This window comes from Panthera uncia (genome assembly GCF_023721935.1).
Source record: "Panthera uncia isolate 11264 chromosome B2 unlocalized genomic scaffold, Puncia_PCG_1.0 HiC_scaffold_24, whole genome shotgun sequence".
NCBI lineage: Eukaryota > Metazoa > Chordata > Mammalia > Carnivora > Felidae > Panthera > Panthera uncia.
Window position 1 is genome coordinate 10,561,392 of NW_026057580.1, and position 23,748 is coordinate 10,585,139.

Below are 23,748 nucleotides of genomic sequence, written 5' to 3' on the forward strand. Positions count from 1 at the left end.
GCCCAGTGGAAGCCAGCTCTAATTCCCAATCCATAAGACTTCAATATACAATAAAATGGTCAAATTTTGAGATAGCTCGTTACAACAGATCACTGAGGTAAGTAAATTCTGTAAAACCACTTCACTGGGGACTGTACTATGCTACAAAAAGATTGCAAACAACCAACCCATCCCCAAAATCATTTCAGAAAAATTTTTTAATCCTTTTATTACTCTTTTTTAACAAACGGCCCCAGGGATAGGGGACCAGGGGAGGGGGGTGGAGGGGAAGTGAGGCCCCAGCCCCACAACCCCTCCCCACCCACCCCTTTCCCCCTTATATATTTATAATCTATATACAAGCCCCGGGGGGGGGGGGCAAGGGGAACTCCCTCAGCGGGGTGGGGGCAACCCAGGATCCTTGTCCCCTCGAGACCCAGGCTCCTCTGCCCGTCGGGAAGGCCCCTCTCGAGAAGGTGGCCCTGTCCGCTCCCAAGGCTTCGGCATCCAGCGCAGGGCATCCGGTGGGGAGGCCTAGGATATAGGTATATAGAGGTCATACTGGGAAGTCAGGGATGGAAAAGACAGGAACTCAGATGGTAACTCTTGGATTCAGACTTGGGGCCACAGGGGTCTCCCCTTCACCTGCTGGTAGAGGTCGATGCGCTGGGTGCGGAAGACTCCGCTATAGGTAGATGGTGGGGCCTTGAGACGGGAATTGAGGCCAGAGAATGACCTAAAGGAAAAAGAGTGTTTAAGGCAAGCCTGACCCCTGTTCCCTGGCCCCTTAGTAAGAAAGCCCTTAAGGGTGAGCAGTCTGCATCCCCACTCCCTCCTCTTGCCTTCCAGCTGGGGGAGTACGTGACGACCCAGGTCCCCCAAGGTTGCCGCTCAGTTTCCGATAATCCTGGAAGGGCTTTAGTTCCACTGGGTGCAGCTGAAGGAAAAAAATTCATGAGCCTCCTGCCTCCCAACCCAATTCACCTGGAGATTCTGAATCCCTACCCCTAGCTCTTAGGAGTTCCCTCACACTTCAGTTCCTATACCTTACCTCGGCTCGCCCCAAGCTAGGGGGAAAGGGTCTGGCAGGTGAAGGCAGCACCCGAGTAGCAGGAGCAGGTGGGGGCCGCACAGCCAGGCTGGGGGGCTGCAGAGCAGGGCCCACAGGTAACAGAGAAAGGGGCGGTGGGGCAGGAGGTGGCGCTGGTGGCAGGGAGCCAAAGTTCACCACAGGCAGCTGTGAGTCCACCATGGGTAGAAGCATCTGTAGTTAAGAAATAATGTTGGGGGGAGGGTATTAAGGGCAGGGAGGAAGGTCATAAAACCAGAAACAGAGTCAGACAAAAAAGCTGGAAATTGGGCAGAGAAACAATGAGGGACAAGTAACAAAAGGTACCTGTTGGGCAGGGGCCCCCGAGGGGAGGAAGCCACTTTGGCCACCAGGTTGCAGAGGAGTAGAATAAAAATCTGAGGGGGATGGCAGATCCTGGCGCACCTGTTGGGAGACAACAGGGAGAAATGTCAACTCCCAAAAGCATTCTCCCCCATCCCTAACTCCCGAAGCCCAGCACCTGCCCACCTCTCACCTGAAGCAAGGGTGGGTCGGGCAAAGGGCTGGGGCAGAAAGCTGGAGAGTAGAGGAAGGAAGGTGGAGGGTAGAGGATTCCCCCAGCTGGCAGCTTCCCCAGCTCTGTTGCTTGCAGTGCAGAGAAATCCAAAAACTGGCCCTTGACAGCTACCCCAGAAAGCAGTGCCGAGGGGGGCGCTGGGCCCGGGGGGAGGTACAGGGGCTGTGATCTGGAGGGGGAGAAAAAGTCAGGTGGGGAGAAGGAGTCAGGAAACCAGAATCACTTGTTCCAAGTTAAGTCTACTAGTGTTTCATACCCCAGAAACAGGTCTTCCCCTTCCCTCCCACTGAGACACAGTTGCGTGTCCTTCTGAGATCAACAGTCATTGAGTCTCACCTGTAAGGGTGAAGTGAGGGTGTCCCAGGGCGGAAGCCTCCACTGTTGGGATGTAACTGAGAGTCTATGGCTCCCCCTGAGACCTGAGGGAGAGCAAGGCTGGAATAGCTCATTTTTCTGGTCAAGAAAAGATCTCCCACCCCACCTACTACAGTAAGCCAAGGAGAAAAATGAAATAACAAAATGGCATTTTACAACTACACAAATCAGAAAGACAGACACTAAGGGGCAGCAGGCAGAAAGGAGTCATGGGACAGGAAATAGGACCTACCTGAGAATTGGGAGGCCCAGGGCTGCCATAGAAGACCTCAGGGTACAAACGCTGGCCTGAGGAACTGGGCTCTGGGCCACAGTGCCCAGGACCCAGGTTCTTGGATTGTGGCTCAGCTGAGGCAGAAGCACTGGGGAGTAACTCCCAATCTCGGGATACAGGGATGGCCTATGAGGAAAAAGCCTTGTCAGAAGCAATGTTTGGGCTTCCTGGATTCCAGGTCACACCCATTTTTTTCCAGAAACCGAAGGCCTTTCCACCAAACTCATTCTCCCACTCACCTCAGTGACTGATGCTAACTCCTTCTCTGCTTTTAAACTGTCTCCTACCACTAGGCGCAAGTCCGAGTCCTGTGGTAGTGATGCAAGGGGGATTGTCCCATGACTCAAGACCTGTATCCTCCACATCCCACCTCCAGATTTTCCCCTCTTCACCCAACCCAAGGTACTCAGATCCTGCCCAAGCAGACCTGGTCACTGGTGCCAAACTGGACCGGGGGCCCAGATCGATGGGACGGCCGGAGGGAGCCGGGCTCTGGGCCTCGGTCTGAACGCTGCAACCGTTCTGTGCCAATGGGGCCAGGGGGCAAAGGCTGCTCCCGGGGCAGCTCCTACGTTGGGGAAGTAAAGGAAGTCAAGTCACGTCTCCCAAATGAAAGAATCCCCAAAACACAGAAGCACAGAGGAGACGACAAATGTAGGGCCAAAGTCAGAGGCCCAGAAACATTCCTCTTGTTTTTGGTCTTTTACCTTTCTGTCCCCATCAAGGGGAGCAGGCGGCCGTCTCCTAGGAGGTTCAGAGGATTCAGAGCCAGGTGAACCCTCACCAGGAACAGCATTCAGGGGTGAGGGGTCTCCAGGCCGCTTGGGAGGCCCCTCTGATGCCCCCTTGAGTCCTCCATCAGGGGAACTTCGCTGGCTGCAGGGACCTGATGACACCTGAGAATCCCCACTCAGGTCCACCCCACTGTCAGACTGACTCATCTGAGAGGAGTGGAAAAAAAGTTAGTTAAATCAAAATAAGTCATCAATCAGTACCCAATGTTTACAAATACAAACTGAAGAAAAGGGAGAAATTATGTGAGCAAATAGCCCTGGACAACCCAGACCAGGTGGAGAAGCACTACCAGTGCTCAAGAGAATCCCAGCTCAGACACTCCCTTCCCATCGTCACTTACCTCTGTTCCAGCAACATCCTCAAAAGGGCTCAGGGGTTCCATCCAGGGCTCCATGGAGCCAGGCCGGTAACTCTTCCGGCTAGCGGCTGGGTAGAGCACCAGACAGCAGAGATGAGAGGCAGTCCAGAGGCCACCTTGCCCTCTTGGCTCTCTGACATTGCCCTTTTCAACCACTGCTCACTTGTACTCACCAGTATGTAAACGGTTCCAGATGTGAGGAGTCAGGGCCTCTGTCCCTGCCTCTCTGCACTCTCCCTGAGGGCCTGGGCCCTCAGGCTTGGGGCCCAAAAATCCAGAACTATGAGACTGCGGCAAAGATTCCTAAAGGTGAGAAAGGCCAGAAACAAAACATAAGTGAGGTGGGAACTGGGGAGTGGAAGTGGCTGGGCCAGAATGAGGTGTGGGACAAAAAGGGAGACAAGAAGTGACTAATAACGGAGAATCTGGGAGTAAGGACGCAATGACAAGAACAGGAAAAAGTGGAGAAAACGTAAGTGAGAACCTTCAGGAGTAAGAGCAGTGAAACACAATCTCAAGCTCCATCCCTCACCTCCTGCAGCAGCTCCGGTTTTCTGGGAGGCCGCTCCCGCCGTTTCGGGGGGAAGGGATTAACCCCGGCAGAGTCCCGGGGAGTTCCGCCCACCCCCCTCACCATCAGCCCTGGCTCCTCGAAGTGGGGGTCTGGGGAAAAGGGGAAATCCGTCAGCATCTGCCTTGGTCTACATCTGATTCTAGTTTTTCCTGTTAGCCCCCTCCCAAGCCTTCCACCTTTGGTCAGTGCAGACACCCATCATCAAGGTCCCCAGGGCAGACTCTGCCCCCTTTAGCACCTGACCTTTTCTGGGGATGGAGACATTCCCACCCTTAGCCCCTCCAGCTTACCCGAACCGACGCTGTTGTTGGCCCTCTGAGGGTCATATCGAGTTGGGGGCCGAGGGGAGGGGCCCTGGGGGGTTTGGGGAGGCCCAGGCTTGGGCCTTGGGTGCCCCCCTGGTGCAGCTGCACTCCCTTGGCGGCTGCTGAGTTGGGCCAGAGCCTGTTGGATGCCAGCAGGGTTGCTGTGGATAACTTGGTCCAGGCGGAAGACAGCCGAGCTGCTGGGAGGCGGGGGAGGCAGAGGAAGCCCTGGGGGACGCTCCTCAGGTCGGCTGAAGAGAACAGAGCATCAACTCTAATATTCATGGAATTGTTAACTCTTTCCCTACCAGTCAAGTCTTCCAACCTCTCCCACCTCCCTGTTAAAATCCAGGTGTTTCTAAGCACATCTAACAAGTCCTAGGTGTATGGCACGGGTCTACAGAATGGAGCAAAGAACAGAGAATATGCATACAATACACACACGCTCCAGACTCAATCAATTGCTTTCCAACTATTTTCCCTACGTGTGGGTGTTCCAGCGCCCAGCAGCCCATGTGCCCTTAGATCTCAGAGTCCATGGTGCCCAACTTCCCTTTCCTTCAGATTCTCTCCCTTCCCCCTCAGTCTAGCCTTAGAATAAACTTAATAGCCTGTCCCTACCCACCTTCGGTTCTTGGGAGAGGGCCAGCTCCTCTTGTCTCCTCGCCCTGGGCCAGTCCTCCCTCCAGGTCCCCCACCTCCTCCACTGCTGCTGCCACCGCTGCCAGCCTTGCTGCCAGGGCCTGGGCGCCGGTTCTGCCTTTCCATGCCAGGCCGCTGACTTGAGAAGCTCCGCTTGCTCAAATCCTTGGCTCTCTGGCTTAAATCTCCACGGGACATGGTTGAAATGCCTGGTCCGGTTCCGCCTCCACTGCCCCCGGGAGTTCCCACAGCTTTGGGGGCCAGCAATGCTGGCGGGGGAGCCTCCTTGTCCCCCCTGCGCTCACTGGCAAAGTCGCTGCTCTCTGATGCGGTCTCCCATTCCTCGTTGGCTTGATCAGAGTTCTGGTTTGACAGATCGGGAGACTTGGCAGCTGCCCGGCGCGGGGGTGGGGGCATGGAAACTGTCGTGAGGGTCTCCTCCACTCCAGAGGCAGGGGCTGGAAGGGCTAGGGAAGAGGGCTTGCCCTCAGTCCCTCTGGCCGCATTCTCCCGTTCCTGTTTCAGCCTCCTGAACCGAGGCGGTTTGTCCTGCTGCTGAGCCCTCCCGTGCCTCCTCCGTCGGGGCCGCTCCCCATCTTCCACACCCATGCCCACGTTGCTGCCTCCACTGCTGCCTCCCCGGGCTATGGGGGATAGAGGCCCTGTGATCAGCTTCTCTTTCAAAGGCTCCTTACTCGGTGGCAAAGGAGCTGTCGGAGGCTTCTTGGGGGCCAGGGACTTGGTCGGAGGGCTCCAGCCTGGACAAATGGGCGGAGGGGGCCGCCCTCCTCCTCGACCCCGGCGTGACGGCACTCCCCTGGGAGTGAAGACGCGCCCACCACGGGCGGTGGAAAATCGGGCTGGGGCTGGTGAAGGAGGGGCTCCCGATGGTGGAGGAGCAAGAGGAACCTGGGTGAGCACTCCTTCCTTGGGTGGAGGAGCCTCCTTGTCTGAGGGGGCCAGATCGCTCTCATGGGTCTCACTACCCGTTTCTGAGCCCCGCTGCCGGCGCCGTTTGGGGATTTCTTCATACTCTGAACCCTCACTTCTCGTCTCGCTGGCAGTGCGGCCTCGGGGAGCAGGGGGATGGCTGGGTCCACCTGCACTACCTCCACGCCCGTCATCTCCTCGGAACTCTCGGTAACTGCGGAACTCTCGGCTTCGAGCTCCCCGCCCCCGGCCCCCATAGGTGCCCCGAAAACCCCTCCCTCTGGCAAAATACTCGCCTCGGCCCCGGCCCCGGCAAGAGGTAGGACCCACTCTTTCATAGGAGTAGTCCCTCCGAAGCCTTGGGGCAGGGGAAAGATTCCCACTGGGTGGGGTCTCCTTGGGGACCCCTATCTTCCCCTTTGCCATCTTGAGGAGGTCTGGCTTTGGAACCTTGGGGCTTTCATCACACTGTTCCAGGGGTTTGGGAGGGAGCTCTTCAGCTTTCGTAGGTGGCAGGGGTTTCTTTATAGGCCCAGCACGGCGGGGAGGGGCCCCTGGTTCCTCTGGAGGGATCCCACGACGACTACTGCCTGGGCGAGGACCCCAGCGGGTCTCAGTGCGGCTCTCTCTGCGAGGTGGAGGGGGGCCTTGGCCTCCAACTCCTCGGGTAGGCTTTCGGTTGGCTTCTGGCCCCGTCAGTTGTGGAGTCTCCTCCTTGGGGGTTTCCTTCTTCGGTGGGGGAGCCTGTATTTTGGTGGCTTCATCATTGCCTGGGGGCCAAGGGAGTGGACGGGGCCCTGCAGGAGCTGGTTCATCCAGAGGGAAGCGAGGGATCGGGGGCCCAGTGGCTCCATTCTCAGGAAAGCCTGGATAACTGGCCAAATAGGGTGGTGGGGGAGGTACTGGAGGGGTCTCACTCCTAAAAGGGCAACAAAATAGTGGAAATTAGAATGAAAAAAACTGCAACTAGGTGGAGAAAGAGAACACTTTATTACCACCCAGACGCTCTTCTCACACTTATTCCTGTCACTGCACCAATAATCCAAAGGACCTTTTTTCCTAGCCCAGACCCTTTCAGTGGCAATGCACTCATTTCACTACAGACTCACCTCATCCCCTTGTCATCCTCATCAGCCGCCTGGCGCAGCGGGGAGGTGAGCGGGCGGGGGTCAGTGGGCGTGGTGGTGAAGACATCTCCTACCCAGGCCAACTTTGGATCCACTGGTGGGGTGCCCCGATCCCGCAACAGGGGAGGTGCATGGCGCTCGAACGGCTCTGAGCTTGAACCCCCACTGTCTGAGCGCTCCCGGGGAACTAAGCCTAAGAAAACAAGAGGGATGAGAAAGCTAACCCTCTCTTGCATGACAGGCCCTGCAGCTCAAAAAGCATCTCCCCAATCTGCTTCTGTCAGTCACATCAATGTTAACTCCTCTCTTATACCTGCCAAGTCTGGGCCTGATGCACACTCCTGAAAGAGTTACCCTATCCACTCAGTTTCCCCAGACTAAATTAATGAATCCCCCCAAGTAAATCCTGGCCAATGAAAGACCACCGTTTCTTTCCCAAAGATGGTCCTGAAACAAAGAGCCACCTCAGCAATACAACCACATACCTGCCCCAACCTCCTTCACCGGTGACCCTTTATTCCCACAGCAAGATGCCGATACCCACTTCCTGGGACTGAAGTGTCCCCTACCCACTCCCATGCAAGGGCCCTTACCAGTGGGATGCACACCAGGAGGGTAGAAGTCCAGAGGGGGCCGGCCCTGGAGGAGCCGGGGGTCCACATAAGGAGGAATCATCATCCACCGGGGATCAAAGTTCATTGGGGGCATGGGTGGGGGCCGGCCCAGAGCACCTGGGTACAGGGCCTTGGGGGGTGGGGGCGGAGCCTGTGGAGCTGGCACAGCCCCCATGGTCACAGGCTGGGGCGGTGATGGTGGTACCGGAGCGGGTGGGGCGGAACCCTGTTGATGCTGCTGCCACTGCTGCTGTTGCTGTTGCTTCAAAAGCTGCTCCTGGGCAAGGACAGAAGAGGGGACGAGAGAGACCTCAAAACCCCCACACCACTCTCAACAGAAAAAGAGAAACACACATCAAGGCAAAGTTAATACACAGATGTGATCAACACTTGGACGACATGGAAACCAAAGAGACACAAGAGAGACAAGAGGTAGTAGAGGGACCCGGAAGGCAACTTACAAACAGGATAAACATCAAAGCCAGGGACAGAAACAGCTCTTAATGGGGGAAATAACTTGATCTCACCTGCTGCTGCCGCTGGAAACGAGGTGGCAATGACTTCTGATATTTGGGGTAGCCCAAGCCCTGGCTGGGGGGCTGTCGGCTGGGACCAACCCCATCACCCTTGGGTTCCACCTTCGGGGCAGGGGTTGTGGCAGGAGAAGGAACCTCTTCTGGTTGTTCAGAACCCTCTTTTGAGGACAGCTGGGGTTCCACTGCGTTGATAAAAAAGATAATCATCAGTGGCCCAGTACACCAACAGGTATGCCACGAATACCCATCACCTCAGCTCTCACCTCCCTCTCTCAAGATAAGCACTTACTTTCAAGAACAATGACGGTGGCATTAAATTCCCATGAAACCACCAAAACGACAGACGCCTTCTACCCCTTGCTCCAGACTGAGCTTATACGAAGTGGTTTTAGGTCACTACGTATCCAGGAATTCAAATATCCACACGAGCAAAGAGCTTTTTTCATCTGCCACAGTCCAATAAACCAACTTCATTTCCTCCCACCCATACCACCTGTACCCTCAGCCCAAACACTGAAGAGCTGGGACACCTGGTAGTACCCTAGCCCCATCTCCATACCTGGGCTGGCTTCGAAGCTGCCACTGCTGGTGCTACTGGTACTGCCACCACCACTCACCAGGGTGGGAGCTGGAACCACACCTGTAGTGGGGGTTGACTGGGCAGGAGGGGCCTGGGCCGGCTCTTCTGGTTCTTTTTCTGGTGTTGGGGCTGGTGCTGGTGGAGGAACTGGAGGTGCAGAGAGTTCTTTGGGGACTGCAGGTGGTGGAGGTGGGGCAGGAGGGGCAGCAGGTGGGACAGCAGGCTCTGCTTTGAGCCGCTTGTCGGGCGCCCCAAACTTCTCATCAAGTCGCTTGAGCTTTTCAGCACAGGCTGCCCGGCGTTCCTCCTGCATGCGGCGCTCTTCCTCTTCTCGGCGTCGCCGGGCCCGCTCCACAGCCAAGGAGATCTCAGATGAAGATTGTTTTCGCCGCTGCCGCCAGGCCTCATCCTCGTCTTCGGGTGCTGGGGGCTTGCAGGGAGGCCCCCCCCGATCCTGTCAATGGGCAGATCCGGCAAGGCCAGACGTGTCAGTCGTCAGGTTTTTGATCTTTGCACAGATTGATCAACTGTCTCTAGCTGCGGGTGCAGGCACCGGCCTTGGGTTGGTGGCCTCTCTGGGTAGGGGCAAACTCTTCCTAATCTTGTTTCTTCTCTCCTTTCAGAGACACCCAGGTCTCCTTGTTCTTCCTCACTAGCATCCCAATTTCCTTTTATAACCCAGACTCCCTGAACACCAAAGATGTTCCAGACCTTTGCAGAGATACTCTACCAATCTACACGTCCTGTAGCCCATTCTTGGCCCTCCCTCCAGTTTCCTCTATTACTACTGCTTCAACTTCTCAGCCAACACTCATCTCCCACAACTGACCCTTCTTGACCCCTCATTGTAGACACTCACTGGGTAGTCCCCAGGGGGGCCCCAGTTCCCGGCGGGGCCCCGGTGAGGTGGGGGTGGGGGAGGCTTTGGGGCAGGAGGCCCCGGCTCTGTCTCTGGAGGCCGAGAGGTCTCTGCCCAGGCCGTCTTGGGAGGGGGCGGTTCGCTGCCGGGGGAGTTGCCCTTTTTGCCATCTGCTTCAGGGGGCCGTTCCTCACCAGCAGCTGATTGGGACTCCTTGCTGTGAGCAGACCAACAGTGGAATTAAAATCAGCTGTAAAACAGCTCACTTAAGAGTTTATTACTTCAAGAAAAACTGAGCCTCTGAACTCACTGGCCCTCAGCTCCCTCCTCATCAGAGTCTCGCCCATCTTCCTCATCACTGAATTTGAGCTTTTCAGTGTAGTCAACCTCTTCATGGGCCCCTGAGGGAAAAGTGAAAAGTAATAACCCAAGTGTTCTCTCCAATCTCAGGTAACTTTCAAAGGGGTCTAGAACTACGTAACAGGATGCGGTACTGGAAACGCCAACCCCCCTCTGAGTGAAGTGAATGCCACTGTGAGTCTTGGCATTCCCACACCTCCCAGTTCTTTACCAGGACTTGGCTTTCCCCCCTGTGTCTGCCCTACCCTTTGGTGTCTCCTTTTCTCCCAACACAACCCCCTATTTATTCAGGGGATTTTGCCTTTTGAGACCAAAACACTTCATCCTTCATACCCACTAACCTGCCCAACCATCATCGTTCTCCTGGTCCAACTGGTCAAACTCTTTGAGATTATCCTCTTTAAGAATCGAAGGCCGACCCACAGGTTCTACAAGGCGCATCGGCGGCCCTGAGCCCCGAGGGCCCGCCACACGAGGGAAACGGCTGCATATGAAAAGACAAACGGGAGAGAGTGTAAAAGACAGCATGTTACAGAACCACATACAAGAGGTGCCTGGGTGGCTCAGCCGGTTAAGTGTCCAACTCTTGATTTCACTCAGCTCATGACCTCACGGTTTGTCAGTTCTTGTGAGTTTGAGCCCCATATTAGGCTCTGCACTGACAGTGTGGAGCCTGCTTGGATTCTCTGTCTCCCTCTCTCTCAGCCCCTTGCCCGCTTGCTCCCCCTCTCATAAATGTCAAAAACAAAAGAAAACAAAACCAAAAAAATACACATAGAAGACTCTGGGACTTGAAGATCATCTCCCTTCCTAGTAGGCTTCCCGTCCCCAATCACAAACCCAGAGCTGGGTTACTCACCTGGGCCCATCAGGAGTAGGATATCGGTAAGGCCCCTGGGGTCCATAGGGCGGAGGGAACGGGAGATACGGGGGATACATCTGCAAAACGTCCCAACAGCAGCTGCTTAGAGGGACAAAGAGCCAACCAGCTCCCTAAACCTATTGTCCTCCCCTGTCATAGGCCCCTGCTTTCTCTCTGCCCCCTCCAAAAACTAAGTGCTAATTGCTAAATCTCAAGCTTCAAGCACAACCACTCCAAAACTAGATGTGCAAACTCACAAAGGGCGGCATCATTCCGCGGTATGGAGGGAACTGGGGTGGGCCTGAAGGCTGCAGCGCCCCCCGGGGATCATGGCTGTGATGAAGTTTGGAGTCTGGGCCCTCCAGCTCATCAGGGCCACGCCCACCTCCGTCCCTCCAAGTTGTAGAATCTTTATTTTGGAAAAAGCAAAAAAGGAACATAGCTTTAAAATGATGGAGAAGAAGGTGAATAAGCCAACACTTGGCTCTGAGATAGAATAAGGTGTTGCTCTGGGCAAAAAATAACCAACCACTCACAACCTACTCAACTCACAAATGGCAACCACTCACTTTGGGGGCGGAGGCTTGGTCCGGGCCCAGACGACTGTTCGGCAGACTCCCTTTCCTTGGCAGCCTTGTCCTGGTCGCCAGCCGCCTGCAGGGTCGGAAATTCCTCGCGAGAGAATCGTGACAGTAGGCTTGATGCCCTTCCACCTGTTGGGGTTGGGGTGCACAGAAGACAGAAGCATATTTACCATGAAACAACGTACCATGAAAGTGGAAGGCTCTGATAGGCACCAGATCATCAAGTTCCTGTCTTAAAATTCACCCCCTACGTACTGCATACCCATTCCCCAAGAAACAAGGTCAGCTCTGGAACCACTTCACCCTCCAGTAAGACACATGAATTTGCTTATGTGGCCCATGAAACTGAATACGGGGCCCAAAATTTAGCCAGAGGACTGAGAACACTTTGCTGAAGGTATAGTGCAGGGCTCCTACCTACCACAAGAGCACTGAGCAAGCTCCCCAAGCAGCCCTGCACTCACCATCTCCATGTGCTCCATGGGTGACGCTGGCTTGTGCCCAGGACTTTACCCCGCTTGGAACCGAAGGAGCGTTCTGGGGAAGCAGAAAAATAAATCATGATGGTGGGTGGTGGAGCTACAAACCATTCTTGCCTCCAGCCCTTCAGTAACATCCAGTTCTTCACATACCTCGGGGGCTGCTGGGGGTCGTTTCTGTTGGTTGGAGGCAGGCGTCTGTGAAGCCGGCAGTGGCTGCGATTCCGGCGGCTGAGCGGTTGAGGCATCGGAACTAAAGGGATGGTAGGACAGGAAAGTTATCCAGAATCTGCGATGCCCTCCCCTACTTCTCCGATTCATGGAGGATAAGTGAACCCAGGCCCATTTGTTACTGTTCACAAGTATTTACGACAGAATACTATAACCTAGTTACCCTGTGTAGGCTGTCTGTTGATGCCTTCCTGCCACCTGACAGAAAGCTCAAAGTGTCATTTTTTAGTCCTCTAACCGGAGTCCTGGAATAGCCAAGAAAGGGGCTTCCCTCTGTCTCTGGATCTTATGTGGCTGGGCTAGACCAAGCCCCAACTCATCCTTAAGTTCAAAGTTAAAATACTCATCACTCTAGATCCCCCAGGCCTCTGTCTACCTCTTGGGGTCGGACTGCTCCTGTTTGCTTGCCCATCCTGTTCCGTCTTTCGGCACTAGTGAGACGTTGGGGTCATTGCCTTTGTTCTCAGCTTTCAGGCTTGGAAGGTTGGCTGGGGGTGGCATACGCCGGGCAATGGCAACTTTCCCGAGACTCTGTAGGCCATGGCGAGGGGCAACTGGAGAAAAGATGAGAGGGTGAAAAAACATCCCACACGGGTGATCTGACAACTTTCTCTCTTAAGTCCCATTTATACGCCCTTAATGTCTTATAGCCAAACTCCTTTTAGAAACCACTCCTTTCTTTGCCTTCAGCAATCCCTGAAATTCCACTGGAAAAACTAAGATGCATTACACTTGATGCTTCTCTGTTGGATGGTTGATCTTGAGCCTGCAGGAAGCAAGCTGGCCCCAGACTTCTCCAAATCCACGTTTCTCTTCCTCCGATTCTTACGTGTCCAAAGACAGGGAACTACAGACACGCCTTTGTAGGAGGGTAAATGGTGTTCATCCAAAGACCAACGTCCCCTATGGGACCTAAAATAAAACTTGGAAGTCTCTAGTGTTTCTCTAGTCTTTTGATATTTGCACTATAACCGTTTCCCTTCAAAGAGCTTTAAAATGTATGCCCCATTCATGCCCAGCCTCTAGGAATTAGGAACATCTTCGCAGGACCCTCACCAGCGGGTTTCTGGATCTCTAAGGACTTGCCCTTATACGTATCAAACAGGTTGAGCGAGGAATACTTCTTTCCATCCTTCCCCTTGGCAGTCGGCCCCGAGCGATCGGACATTGCGCTGGAAGCTCATTGAGTACGTTGGGTCCTGCAGGCACCTCCCCCAAAACGTGCCGGAGCCTGTGGGCCAGACACCAAGTGTTTCAGTCTCTGCTCCCTTTACTAACTCCAAAAGAAACCTAGATGGTCCTTTGTTCTCATTAGGGACCCAGATATGTGGCCCTCTGGTGTCTTTGCCTCCAGCCTATTCAAAGTCCCCAGTCCCTTAAACTCCCACAGAGCCCAAATGCCATGGTGCCTCTTTCCCCCAGACACCTCTTGCCAAGCAAATCCAGATAAAAAATTTAGTATCCTCCTAGTAGTAAACACACTCTTCCTTTTGTGCCAGGCTATAAAGGGTAGCGGCTACTTCATTATCTCTTCATAATCTCTTCTCCCCCCACAGAAATCATTCCAGATATGTACAATAAAACATGACAAGTCCCAGCCTTAGACAAAAGCAGAAAAAGGCATAAAGCTCCATTCTGCAAGTAACAGAACTTCAGATCCCCCACTTATTAGACCACCAACTCCCTAACTGCGCCCCAGGTTCCTTTCCCAGAAGCCTCACTCCCATCTGGGGAGGTTTGCACGAAGGTATGCTGGGAGTTTAACAATTTTACGAGCTTGCTCAGCCAGACTGAGGGCTGGTGCCAGGTAATTCCTTATGGAACAACTGGGGCTCTACATACTCCCCAGCTACAGAACCCCAAGTATTTGGAACATTCACCCCATCATTTCCTGCACTTGCCCCTAACCCAGCTCCTGGAAAAAAATCTTGTGTCAAGATGAAATGAACACTGCTGGGCTCTGACTAACCCTATGTAGATGTGAGAAAAACAACATTATGGAGCTACCTCAAGCACACTCCATAATCATAGGGCCAAAACCAGAACCAACTTCATTTTCCTACCCTCAGGAAGAATGTCCATCAGCAGTCATTTCTTTCCCCAATATCCCTTCCTCCCTAAGCAGGCCAAACTCTGCATCATCAGTCAGTTCCTGAGTGACCAGGCATTCATTTATAGGAAAGAATGGCGTACAGGAAAGAGATGGAAGGTGGTGGGAAATCCAGGCAAACACAGGGCAAAAAGTGGGTAAAATCAGGATAAAAATCAGGGAGAACTTTAAGACAGGTAAAATGAGGGAATGGGGGTTGCTCTGTAGGTGTTTAAAGACTCCGAATGTTTGAAAATAAATATGTGAAAGAAAAGGACACAGAAGAATAGTGGAATAACACTAATAAAGAAGGATCAAAACGAAAGCAGGTGGAAAATAATACACTTAAGCAGAAACGGTAAAGACAGAACAAAGTAAAAGGGCAACGTCAAGACACCCAAGAAGAAAACGGGGGTTGAATCACAGAGGGGAAAAGACACAGGAAAAACTAAAAAGCAGAGGAAGACTGAGGAACGTAAAAACCAAGGATGCAGGATAAAAACAGGGTTCCAGGGTGGGAGTGACTCGACGCGAACACGGGGGTCAAGAATGGGGAACCCAAGCACTGGTTGATGGTGGAGGGGGTCCAATATGGAGGAAAGGAGACACTCCGAGGATCGTGAGGCGCGGCCCACCCCAGAGTGGCGGTAGCGAAGGGGACCCACAGATTGGGGTGAAGAGGCCAAGAGCGCAACGGATGGTGTGGAGTTACCGGCCCAAGAAAGGGGTCACTCCAAGAAACCAGGACAGTGGGTGATTAGGGGCAGGGCATACACTCTGTGTGAGGGGTTGGAGGTGCGGGTACCAAGCTGGGGGTATCGAAGGGGGAGGGGCAGGCAAGCCCCAGCAGCAGGAGGACAAAATGGCGGCGGCTAATGGCAGCTTCTCCTCCCCCCGGCCCGCCACTGCCGCCGCCGCCGCCGCCACCACCGCTCCCGCGCCGGAAAAGGGCGTTAGCACTCGGCTCCCCAGACTCACCTGGCCGGGTGCGCGGGGGTCCGGGACCGGGGCCTAGGGGCTCCCCGAGGTGGGATGGCGGTGGGGCGGGGGCGGATGGCGGCGGATGGCGCCGGGTTCGGCTCCTCCCGTCTCCCTCGCTCACTCCGCGGCTGGGCTCCGACTAACGGCCCATCCGGGCAACCGCCGCCCCCGGGAGCACCCCCCCCACCTCCCGCCTCCCTCAGCGCACGACACGCCCCTTGATTTGCATAAAGGGCGGGGCACTTCCCACCCTATCCTTCTTTACTTCGAGGGCTGTCCCTATTTAAAAAAAAAAAAAAGCAGGGCGTGCGAAGCAGGCACAGGTTATTTGCATAAAGAGGAGGGACTTACAGGCGCTAGGACGCCGGTTGGCTAAAGAGACGCGCCCCCGGCGTCGGCCGTTAAGACGCGTAGAGGGGGCGGGAATACAGCGTCGGTCGGCCGGGCGGTTGGGGCGCAGAATTTGCACGACGAATAGGGGCGGGGGGTGGGGGGGAGGGAGGAGAGGCGGAGCGTGCGTCGTGCGTTCGTGGAAAGATGGGAGCGGTGAGACGTAGGGATGCGAAGATGAAGGAAACGATGCAAGGCTGATAGTGCTTTCAGTGGGGGAGACCGAGCGAACGCAGGGGACAGAAGGGATTAGCTGCCGGAGGGCGGAGCCTAGATAATAGGGAAGAGTCCCCGACACACGCGTCCATTTGTAAGGGGCGAAAGCTCCAGAGGGGTGGGGCCTTCTAGTTATTAAATCACGTCATGCAAATGAAGTGGATAGACAGGCCAATCCTGAGGTCCAGGGGAGTGTATCGTCGGCACCGTGCACAGTAGGCATTCTTTCGATAGTTCTGTTTATTTGCATAATACATGCAAATCATTTGAACAAAGATAGGGTAGGAATGACCTCTTCATTAGCATATCAGCAACCAATGACTAAGACATTTAATTTTATAACAATTTTCATGAATGTATTTATATATCTGATACTATTGGCAGTTTGTATTCTCTTCACAATGGGTTTTATTCTACGAAATGCGGTACTAGTTTCCTCCTTTGTCTTCTATCACTGTGCTCCAATCAGACCTACTAACCGTTCAGTAAATCCTTCGACAACTGTTATGAAGCCGCCGGAGACATCCACAATACATTCTGGAAGTAGAGGAATACAATCAGATCCTGCCTGGGGAGGTTCAGAAATGCTTCTAGAAAAAATTGACTCTTTCTAAAAAATGTGAAGAACTAGTTAGGATTTAGCCAAGTTTGAGGAAAGGGTGCACAGCTCAGGCCCAGTGAACTGATGAGCAGAGGCATGGTTTTAGGGATCTGTGCCTCAGCTGATGTGACTAAATTAAGAGACTGCCTCTCTAGTATGGAAAATTAGAGCAGAAAAATTAGCAAGAACCAGGTAAGAATTTTATCCTGAGCTTCAGTACAATAGTTGAGATGAATTCAGTTCTTAAACATTCAAAATGATTCTCTTATCCCCTCTTCCAGGTCTCCTACCACAGCAAATTTTTTTGGAAGAGTTATCCATACTTACAGTCAGATTTCCTTCCTGCCATTCATTCTTTTTTCTTTTCTTTTTTTTTTTTTTTTTTTTGAGCGAGATAGGGAGAGCGTGCAAGTGAGCAAGGGGCAGAGAGAGAGAGAGAGAGAGAGTATCCCAGGAGGGGCAGAGAGAGAAGGGGGGGCTTACCCTAAGTGGGGTTCATGTTCACCCAAAGTGGGGCTCATGCTCACGAAATGTGAGATTATGACCTGAACAGAAGTCATATACTTAACATATTGAGCCACCCAGGCCCCCTCCTGTCATGCATTCTTAAACTGACTCCAGTCAAGCCTTCACCCCAGCCCTTTACCCAACCTGCGTGTGTCATGAACATCAATCTCCTGACTTGAAATAGCATTTTTGTGCTGATGACTCCCAAATGCATATCTTCATCGCAGACCTCTCTCCCAAACTCCAGACTTGAAGACACATATATGTCCTTGACATCTCCTATTGGGTATCTAATCATTTCTTTTTTTTTTTAGTGTTTTATTTTTTAGTTTTGAGAAAGAGAGAGAGAGAGTGCACATGCCTGGGGAAGGGGCAGAAAGAGAATCCAAAGAAGGCTCCAGGCTCTGAGCTGTCAGCACAGAGCCCGAACTTACAAACCACGAGATCATGACCTGAGCTGAAGTTGGACTGAGCCACCCAGGTGCCCCTCTAAAAGAACATTTCAAAGTCAGTAGGTCCAACACTGAACATTTGATCTCCGGAACCTCAAAACCTGTCCTCTCCACATCTCAGCTGATGGAAATTAAAAATTACAGTTAAGCCAAAAACCCTGGAATCCTCATTGACTCCCTTCTTTATTTCACTCCCCACTTTCAATTAGACAGGAACTCCTGTCTTGAGAAAATACCCGGAATCCAGCCTTTTCACATACACTGCTTCTACCTTGATCTGAGCCACTGTCAATTTTCACCTGGGTTATAGCAACAGCCTCCTCACTTGTTCCTACCCCTGTCCCTACAGTCTGTCCTCTACACTGCACTCAGGGTGGACCTTTCCTCAAAGGAAGCCTCAAAGGACTCCCTTGCTCAAAGTCCTATAATGCCTCTGTTTCTCTCAAAGTCCTTGGAGTAGCCCGCAAGACCCTAAATGACTTGCCCCCTGATTTTATTACTCTCCCTACCTCTACCAGGCATGTCTCACCTTGGGACCCTTTTGCTTCTCTTTCCTCTGCCAAGTTGGTTCTTCCCCCAGAAACCCACATGCCTCGCTCCTTTACCTCCATGAGGTCTTGTTCAGTGTTAGTCATCTTCTCAGTGAGGCCTACCCTGATCACCCATTCAAAATTTTCATCTTCCCTGACCATCCTGCTACATGTATTAGTTTTACCCGATTTTGTACTGTATCCACATAGAACTGTACAGTAAGGGTTCTTTTGCATCTGTCTTCTTTTGCTTAACATTATGTTAATGAAATTCTTCCACATTGTTGATGTAGTTGTACTTTGTTCATTCTTGTTGCTGCATAATAATAGTCTGAGGTATGAATATAACCCAATTTATTTATCCTGGGTGAACGAATTATTTAAGCTCTAGATCCTTTGTATCCTCCCTAGTATCACCAGGGTTGTTGCAAAGATTAAGAGAATTAATATATGGAAAGCATTTAGGCTGGTATCTCACATATAGTAGGTGCTCAATAAAGCTTAGCTATTGATTTCATTATATTCGGATATGTTATTCAACTTGAAATGACCTCTTCCTCATCTGAAGTCCCATACAGTTGTTACTGTAGTGCTCTTTAGGAGGCCAACCTGGCTTCACCATTGGGAAGAGCCAACAGTCTGTCCTCAGTACCTGAAACGAGCTGGGCTAATTGGATTACCTCTTCCCGGAAAGTCAGGAAATCAGAAGTAGTAGCCAGTAACTGGGAGTTGCTAAGTTAACTCATCTGGACACGTTGTGTTACACAAACTGGTCTGGATCACCTGGCAGAAGAACCAAGCGGCACTCGGAGATCTTGGAAGGAAGGAGGCTTATTTACAATGGTGGAATCAGAGGAGATCATTCTCCAGAGGTCTGAGCACAGAACATTAACAGAGGGGACAATTTATAGTCTGTTACTTCCGCGTTCCTCATTATTAGTAATTTCGCGCCTGAGGCAAGCAGGGTGGGAAGAAGAACCCGGAAGGGAAGTCTTCAGGCAGGGACTGAAATTCCCTGATCAGTCCTGTCAGCCATCATATAACAGATTTTTCCCTATCAGTTGGAGGAAAGGTCCAGTGATAGCCTCACTGAAGGCTCAGGAACTCTGAGGTTCCTGCCTTTCTTGGGACTGGCTTTTTAATCCTTTCTGCTACCCAGGGATTCAGTATCCCCTGTATCTGTTCTCAATAACCTCCTAATAGAAGCCCCCTTTCCCTTCATTAAACTCAGTTTCTGCAGGTTGTTCCCCAAAAGGACCTCAGTGACTAATTTAACATTTAAATTATCAGTTGGTTAAACCTCTGACTTTGGCTCAGGTCATGATCTCACAGTTTGTGGGTTTGAGCCCCATGTAGGGCTCTGTGCTGACAGGTCACAGCCTGGAGCCTGCTTCACATTCTGTGTCTCCCTCTCTCTCTGCAACAACCCCCCCCCCCCAACTCATGCTCTCTCTCTGTCTCCCTCTCTCAAAAATAAAGAAACATTTTTTAAAAATTTACAAAGACTAGTAATGGAGAATATCAGTTCAAGGTAATCGTTGCTCGAGATGACTGCTGGCTCAGTCAATAGAGAATGTGACTCTTGATCTCAGGGTTGTGAGTTGGAGCCCTATGTTGGGTGTAGAAGTTACTTAAAAAAAAATAAAATCTTAGGGGCGCCTGGGTGGCTCAGTCGGTTGGGCGGCCGACTTCGGCTCGGGTCATGATCTCGCGGTCCGTGAGTTCGAGCCCCGCGTCGGGCTCTGTGCTGACAGCTCAGAGCCTGGAGCCTGTTTCAGATTCTGTGTCTCCCTCTCTCTGACCCTCCCCTGTTCATGCTCTGTCTCTCCCTGTCTCAAAAATAAATAAAATGTTAAAAAAAAATAAAAAATAAAAAAAATAAAATCTTAAAAAAAAAAAAAAAAGATAATCCTTGCTCTTCCTTGTGGACCTGAGTGATTTTTTTTTGTTTGTTTGCACATGTCTTTTTGTTCCATCTAAATTCCTTGAGATCAGGGCTATCATATATCTGGAATCTCCCTTGGAGTACAAAACCATCTGCTGTGGTTGACACTTTACAAAATTAGTGGAAGGAGGGGCCCCTAGGTGGCTGGGTCAGTTAAGCCTCTGACTTGGGCTCAGGTCATCATCTCATTGTTTGTGAGTTTGAGCCCTGTGTGAGGCTCTGCACTGACAGCTTCAGATTCTCTGTCCTCCTATCTCTCTCTGCCCCTCCCCCCCTCAAAAATAAATAAACATTTAAAACAAAATCATGGGGGCGCCTGGGTGGCTCAGTCGGTTGAGCGTCCGACTTCAGCTCAGGTCACGATCTCACGTTCCGTGAGTTCGAGCCCCGCGTCGGGCTCTGGGCTGATGGCTCAGAGCCTGGAGCCTGCTTCCAGTTCTGTGTCTCCCTCTCTCTCTGCCCCTCCCCCGTTCATGCTCTGTCCCTCTCTGTCTCAAAATAAATAAACGTTAAAAAAAAAATTTAAAACAAAATCATGGATGGATTGTTCATTTGGGCAAATCCTCGCTGCCCTTCCCTCAAAGGGCCTCACTTCTCCCTAAACCCAGGATAAAATTCCCCCCAAACGGAGACCGAGCTGACTTGATCTGGAGAAGGAAGATAGTTTATTTAATTTAGTGTAACTGTGGCTCACAATTCTGTGTTCTTTTTCCATGCTGGGGTGATTAGGAACCCCATCAATCCCACCACATCTCCCCTACCATAAATCAGGGCAATTCAGAGATATTTCTCTTGGCTGGGGGACCTGCTGGCTTCTCCTGTTCTCTTGCTTTCTCCTCGTACATCAGGATCCTGGTTGAGATGGGAAAAGACAGAGGGATCAGGAGATAGCCTTCTCAAGAGAATATGTTTTAGGCTACTGTGAAAGTCTGGAAGGGGCGCCTGGGTGTCTCAGTCAGTTGGGCAGCCAACTTTGGCTCAGGTCATGATCTCACAGCTCATGAGTTTGAGCCCCACATAACGCTCTGTGCTGACAGCTCAGAGCCTGGAGCCTGTTTCAGATTCTGTCTCCATCTCTCTGCCCCTCCCCTGCTTGAGCTCTATCTGTCTCTCTCTCTTTCTCAAATATAAAAAATAAAAAACATTAAAAAAAAAAAAACACCTTTTAAGAAAGTCTGGAAGAGGATGGGGGTTGTTATGGTGGGAGGAAGAGGAAGGAAAGCGGAGATGGGAGAGCTTGGGGCTGTGGGGACTAGAACAATGGGTAGGGATAGGAACTTGGAAGGATCCCTCAAAGAAGGGAAGAAATGGATGCTGAGTAATGTGTAGGTGAGCCTGGGGACAGGGATAGGGGTGAGGGGAAAACAGGTAAGTATAGGAGAGGTTGGAACTGGACCCTCACATTTTTAGGATGGCAGATCTCTTTCCCAACATCATCTTGAGAAAGTCAGAGTAGCTGAAAGTCTCCCCAGAGCCGCTGGACACCTCCCTGATTAGTTTCTTCAGCTCCAGGTGGGTCTTGGGGACCCCGAGTTTTTCCAGCATTCGCTTCAGGGACATGATATCTAGAGGCAGCGGATGGGGGTGAGAGGAGAGGAGCCTCTGTCTCTCTCTGTCCTCACCTTCACATTCCCATTCTCCTCCCTCCTACTCTGGTAGCTGGGCCCTCTCCCAAACCACTAAGAACTGCAGGAGACACCTCCCTCTTCCTGGGTCTGCACACTTCCCCAGATCACTCTTTTCTCACCGATATCTCCGTTTCCATTCAGGTCAAACTCCATGTATTTCTCTGGGTGAGGGGAGAAAGCAGATAGGGTCAGCGCTGGCTGGAGGGTCCTCGGGAAGGGGCACAGCAGGGGATTGAGAAAGGAGTTGCTAACCAAGCCCTAGGTGGGGAAGATGTGAAAGGAGGAGGTAGGGCAGCCTGAGGAAGTGTGGGTCGGGTAGAGGGGCCCTGTTAAAGTGTAGGGAAACAGAGAGGGTGCTGGGCAGGGCAGCCCAAGGAAAGGGACGGCAACTAGGGGGGCAATAGGGGCAGCCTCCCTTCTTCCCACCATAAATGTAGATTTTGTGTCTCTGCTGTCCCTTCTCTGTCCTTGGGGAAATCCTGCCCTCCTCACTCCTCCCCTCCCTCCCCCCTACAGTTTTCCCCTCACTCTTGAAGGCTTCCAGTTTGGAGAGCAGATCCTCATCACTGCTATATTTGGGATCATCCAGGAATTGCTGTTGGGGGGGGGGGGGGAACAAGAGGCAGGATAGGTCCCCTGGTCCAGGGTTCCCTTCCCACAGGCCCTGCCCCCTTAGATCTTCCTTTTACCTTGTTGATTTCATCCAGTCTATCTTCCTGCTGGGCCTTCAGCAGCCCGAAGGCTTTTCCTCCTGAGGGGGCACAAAGGTTAATGCTTCCTTACCTCCCATTCCTCTTCTTACCCCCACACCCGCCCAGGGCCATCACATTTCTGCCTTCCTAGGCCTGCTCACCACCCCCAGCCCCTGCCCAGATCTGTCCATCTCTTTACTCTCATTTTAGGCTCTGCCGATTCTACCTTCCCTACCTTGTAAATCTCTGGTGTGGCTCATAGCTCAGCAGCTGCTGGAGAGGCCGGTGGACTGGTGGGTACAGACCAAGCTGGAGCCCTCTGTCTCCTCTCCCATCAGCCTCTTCTGAGGCCTCCCTCCCAGACTTCCCCTTTCCCCTTATTCGCTTTTCCTCTAGTCCCAGGCTTCACTTCCCCATCAGCTTTTGCTGACAAGAGCACCCCAGAAGGAAGGGGGGGGGTGGCTGCAGGATGGAGAAGAGAAAATAGCATTCTCCCAAATTCCTCTTAAGGAGAGCCCAGTGTGTGCATGAAAGAAAGAAGCCTTGGGGGCGCCTGGGTGGCTCAATCAGTTAACTCTCGGACTTTGGCTCCGGTCATGGTCTCCCAGGTTCGTGAGTACAGCCCTGCATCGGGCTCTGTGCTGATAGCTTGGAGCCTGGAGCCTGCTTCAGATTCTCTCTCTCTCTCTCTCTCTCTCTCTCTCTCTGACCACCAACGCTCATACTCTTTCTCTCTCTCAAAAATAAACCTTAAAAAAGAAGAATAAGAAAGGAAAGAAGCCACTGGAAGTATGGCGGTAGGGGGGGACGGAGGAGTATTTATTCTCAGGAACAAATGGTCTTTGAACAGGTCCAGAGGGTCAGGTAACCCTCAAGGCTTGCATTTTCTCAGGTTTCATGATTCTGGGTATGCAGGTTTGGATAGACAGCTGAGGAAGGGCTGACTGAATTTTTCTAGGCCATGAATGGGAGAAAAATCTGAAGTCCACTGGCACATCTGGGAGGAATGCAAGATGTGAGGGATCAGAAAGGGAGAGAAGCTTCACTCTCTGGTCTGGCAGTTCCACGGAAGCACTTGGAAATGTGGAAATGTCTAACAAACGAGTTTTTTTTTTTAGTCTTTACCATTTATTTTTGAAAGACAGAGACAGACAGACAGACAGACAGACAAAGCTTGAGTGGGGGAATGTCAGAGAGAGAGGGAGACACAGAATCTGAAATAGACTCCAGGCTCCGAGCTGTCAGCACAGAGCCCCACGCGGGGCTTGAACCCACAGACCACAAGATCATGACCTGAGCCGAAGTTGGACGCTTAACTGACTGACCCACCCAGGTGCCCCCAAATGAGTTTTATTTGTTCACTTTAGGATGTGCAATGTAACCCACTCATCTTATCTCCTTTGAAATATTTAGTGAAATCTACAGAGCTCAGGAATTCGAGAATTTAAGTGGATTCTTTGGAGGAACTGAAAGTGTTACTGAGAGAGACAGCATTTGTAGACACAAGAGCCAGGAGGTGAAACCAACATTAGGGATGTGTGTGTGCATGTGGGGGGATGCCAGCCACCGTGGGTTCAAGAGAGTGGATAAGTAACCTCTAATAAATGTCTTCACTACATATATAC

General features: G+C 52.2%; 2 protein-coding genes and 1 non-coding gene across 6 annotated transcripts; all 3 read right to left on the reverse strand.

The window, feature by feature from the left end:
- Positions 1-158: 158 nt before the first annotated feature.
- On the reverse strand, positions 159-15,533 carry PRRC2A (proline rich coiled-coil 2A). 3 transcript variants are annotated; one of them, XM_049653583.1, is made up of 31 exons: positions 15,514-15,533; positions 13,149-13,323; positions 12,469-12,646; positions 12,015-12,114; positions 11,847-11,919; positions 11,368-11,511; positions 11,056-11,207; positions 10,796-10,875; positions 10,278-10,420; positions 9,887-9,977; positions 9,577-9,793; positions 8,697-9,171; positions 8,129-8,319; positions 7,581-7,878; positions 6,970-7,180; positions 4,914-6,779; positions 4,274-4,539; positions 3,942-4,072; positions 3,583-3,712; positions 3,392-3,477; positions 2,964-3,197; positions 2,684-2,824; positions 2,496-2,564; positions 2,215-2,382; positions 1,944-2,026; positions 1,566-1,776; positions 1,376-1,474; positions 1,031-1,243; positions 822-916; positions 625-715; positions 160-513 (listed from the first exon to the last, which is right to left on the reverse strand). In XM_049653583.1, the coding sequence occupies exons 2-31, from the start codon at positions 13,258-13,260 to the stop codon at positions 373-375; spliced, it is 6,489 nt and encodes a 2,162-aa protein (XP_049509540.1). In that variant the 5' UTR covers positions 13,261-13,323; positions 15,514-15,533; the 3' UTR covers positions 160-372. The 3 variants fall into 3 exon arrangements, with proteins under 3 accessions (XP_049509541.1, XP_049509540.1, XP_049509539.1); XM_049653582.1 differs by lacking the exon at positions 15,514-15,533 and adding an exon at positions 15,160-15,341; XM_049653584.1 differs by lacking the exons at positions 2,496-2,564; positions 15,514-15,533 and adding an exon at positions 15,160-15,341 and having other exon boundaries at positions 159-513.
- Positions 12,834-12,964, reverse strand: LOC125939226 (small nucleolar RNA SNORA38). The gene has a single exon (XR_007462978.1). It is a non-coding gene; the product is annotated as a small nucleolar RNA SNORA38 (small nucleolar RNA).
- A 4,895-nt stretch (positions 15,534-20,428) lies between the features above and the next one.
- Positions 20,429-22,482, reverse strand: AIF1 (allograft inflammatory factor 1). Of its 2 annotated transcripts, XM_049653603.1 has the most exons (6): positions 22,359-22,482; positions 22,121-22,182; positions 21,960-22,026; positions 21,551-21,592; positions 21,206-21,368; positions 20,429-20,655 (listed from the first exon to the last, which is right to left on the reverse strand). In XM_049653603.1, exons 1-6 carry the CDS (start codon positions 22,381-22,383, stop codon positions 20,571-20,573), a joined length of 444 nt encoding a protein of 147 aa, XP_049509560.1. In that variant the 5' UTR covers positions 22,384-22,482; the 3' UTR covers positions 20,429-20,570. The 2 variants fall into 2 exon arrangements, with proteins under 2 accessions (XP_049509560.1, XP_049509561.1); XM_049653604.1 differs by lacking the exon at positions 21,551-21,592.
- Positions 22,483-23,748: the final 1,266 nt, after the last annotated feature.

Bases quoted from the DNA above. Each gene is read 5' to 3' on its own strand.
- PRRC2A (XM_049653583.1), bottom strand. From the start codon at position 13,260: ATGTCCGATCGCTCGGGGCCGACTGCCAAGGGGAAGGATGGAAAGAAG. The intron at 10,421-10,795 runs GTGAGTAACCCA...TTTCATATGCAG, and splicing joins CCTACTCCTGATGGGCCCAG to CCGTTTCCCTCGTGTGGCGG. The intron at 4,540-4,913 runs GTGGGTAGGGAC...TGTTCTCTTCAG, and splicing joins CCCTCTCCCAAGAACCGAAG to CCGACCTGAGGAGCGTCCCC.
- AIF1 (XM_049653603.1), bottom strand. From the start codon at position 22,383: ATGAGCCACACCAGAGATTTACAAG. The intron at 22,027-22,120 runs GTAAAAGGAAGA...CCCCCCCAACAG, and splicing joins GACTGGATGAAATCAACAAG to CAATTCCTGGATGATCCCAA. The intron at 21,369-21,550 runs GTGAGAAAAGAG...CGCTGCCTCTAG, and splicing joins GAATGGAAACGGAGATATCG to ATATCATGTCCCTGAAGCGA.